Source organism: Corvus brachyrhynchos, unplaced genomic scaffold, assembly GCF_000691975.1.
Source record: "Corvus brachyrhynchos isolate BGI_N302 unplaced genomic scaffold, ASM69197v1 scaffold4, whole genome shotgun sequence".
Lineage (NCBI taxonomy): Eukaryota > Metazoa > Chordata > Aves > Passeriformes > Corvidae > Corvus > Corvus brachyrhynchos.
The window spans coordinates 1358416-1360690 of NW_008237878.1; the positions used below are offsets into that span (position 1 = coordinate 1358416).

Consider the following 2275-nt stretch of genomic DNA (forward strand, 5'->3'; position numbering starts at 1 on the left):
GAAGCCTTCGGCCACCCCCCATCTGACCCGTCGGCCCTTCCTGGTGGCCTGGAATGTGCCCACCCAGGACTGCAAGCCCCGCTTCCAGGTGTCCTTCGACTTCAGCATCTTCGACCTGTACGCCTCCCCCAACGAGGGCTTCGTGGGGCAGAACCTCACAATCTTCTACAAGGAACGCCTGGGACTCTACCCCTACTACAACCGTCAAGGTGTGGCCGTCAATGGTGGTGTCCCCCAAAACAGCAGCCTGTCTGAGCACCTCGCCCGCCTCCAGGAGGGCATCGACAAGTACATCCGCTCATCCACCAAAGAAGGGCTGGCCGTCATCGACTGGGAGGAGTGGCGGCCTGTCTGGGCTCGCAACTGGAAGCCCAAGGATATCTACCGGGAGGCATCACAGGAACTGGTGTTACGGCGTCAGCCCACCTGGCCCCGTGAGAAGGTGAACAAGCAGGCAGTGTTTGAGTTCGAGTCGGCTGCCCAGGAGTTCATGGTGAGCACCCTGCGCAAGGCCAAGAGCTTCCGGCCCAAGCAGCTCTGGGGGTTCTACCTCTTCCCTGACTGCTACAACCATGACTACAGCAAGAACAAGGAGAGCTACACCGGGCAGTGCCCAGATGTGGAGAAGACCCGCAATGACCAGCTGGAGTGGCTCTGGAAGGAGAGCATGGCGCTCTACCCCTCCATCTACCTCGACCCACTCCTGGACTCCACTCCCAACAGCCGCAAGTTTGTGCGGGCACGGGTGATGGAGGCCATGCGCATCTCGCAACAGCACCATGATGACTACTCCCTACCTGTCTTCGTCTACACCCGGCCCACCTACATCCGCAAGCTGAATGTGCTCAGCCAGGTAGGGCTGTACCACTGGGACATCCTCATTCCAAGCCCTGGGCATCTGGGCTTTGGGGTCAGCTGAGGTGGTTCCTCTGCCTGTGTATCTCACCTTGCTCCCGTGGAGCAGGGTGGCTCTGGAGGCTGGTGTCTGTACTCATGGTGTTACGGGCACCCCATGGTTTGACCCCCCCATGTGGGTGGGAAGCAGCACCGTTTGGCATGGGGCTGGTCCTGGGGAGCAGGAGGGGTGCCTCCTTTTCTAGGACCCCCAGCTCAGCTCCTCTCTGGGCTGGATGATGGGGTGCCACAAACTGTTTCCCTTACGAACAGGATGACTGGCACCGATGGTGACCATCACCAGGGAAGTGCCTGGGAAGTACTGCAGGACTCCCAGGTCCTGGCAGCCGGAACCCTGGGGTGTGTGAGCCCCCAGCCCCTGTGCTGTGCTGGCTTAGTCCCTGAGGAGGAGGGCAGTGTTGGGAAGCCTTGTCCCCAAGTTGTTGGGACAGTCCCTTTTCCCTGGAGCAGGGATTGGGTCTTGTCCTGCTGATCCTGCAGTGGACACTTTGGAGCACACTGTGCTGGGGCTGTGGGTGCTGCATGGGGTCTGTGGGCACTAACCAGACCCTGTCCCCACAGCCGGACCTGATCTCCACCATCGGAGAGAGCGCAGCACTGGGTGCAGCTGGGGCCATTTTGTGGGGTGATGCAGTTGATACCAAAAACCGGGTAAGTTTGGGGTCAGTGTGGGAGGTAGATGCCCCCTGAGGAGGACCAGTGGCTGAGCTGTCCTGTCCATCTGAGGTACTTCTCCCTGGGTCACACCAACATGCCCCTGGTGCCTCCCTTTCCCTAGGAGTTGTGCCAGATCATGAAAAACTACCTGGAGGGGGACCTGGGACGCTACATTGTGAATGTCACGACGGCAGCAGAGCTCTGCAGCACGACGCTGTGCCAGGGCCGGGGTCGCTGCCTGCGCCAGGACAGCAATGCTGATGTCTTCCTCCACCTCAACTCTACCAACTTCCAGCTGCGGCGCCGGGATGACGACCACCCCCAGCAGCCCCTCTTCTGGGCCGAGGGCCAGCTCTCCTCTGCTGACATACTCTTCCTACGGACCCACTTTCACTGCCACTGCTACCAGGGCTGGCAGGGCAGTGGCTGCCAGACACGTGCTGGGCCCCGCAGTGATGCCCCTGGCCCTTTGGCACCGCTGGGACTTGGGGTGCTGTTGCTGATTGCAAGCTGGTGCTACACGCCCTGGACTGAGCTACCCCTTTCTGTGTAGGAGGAGCCTATTTAAGATATCCTTACGCTGCCTGGGAGGCAGCTAATTATGGAGGGCTGTCCCTCACTGTGGTGGTGGCGGGGAGAGCTGTGTGGTTGTCCCATCTCTGCCCGCCCTGCTGCAGTGCAGGTGCCCCTCATGGGGATGGGG

The 2275-nt window shown here is 60.8% G+C and overlaps 1 protein-coding gene across 1 annotated transcript in view; it reads left to right on the top strand.

The window, feature by feature from the left end:
• The window catches only part of HYAL2 (hyaluronoglucosaminidase 2), a 3277-nt gene extending 1008 nt beyond the window's left edge, over positions 1 to 2269 (top strand). Inside the window, exons 2-4 of the mRNA XM_008632297.2 lie at positions 5 to 853; positions 1477 to 1566; positions 1694 to 2269. Of these exons, the coding sequence (XP_008630519.1) occupies positions 5 to 853; positions 1477 to 1566; positions 1694 to 2125 (1371 nt within the window). The 3' untranslated portion in view covers positions 2126 to 2269. The remainder of the gene's footprint in view (positions 1 to 4; positions 854 to 1476; positions 1567 to 1693) is intronic.
• The last annotated feature ends 6 nt before the right edge of the window (positions 2270 to 2275 follow it).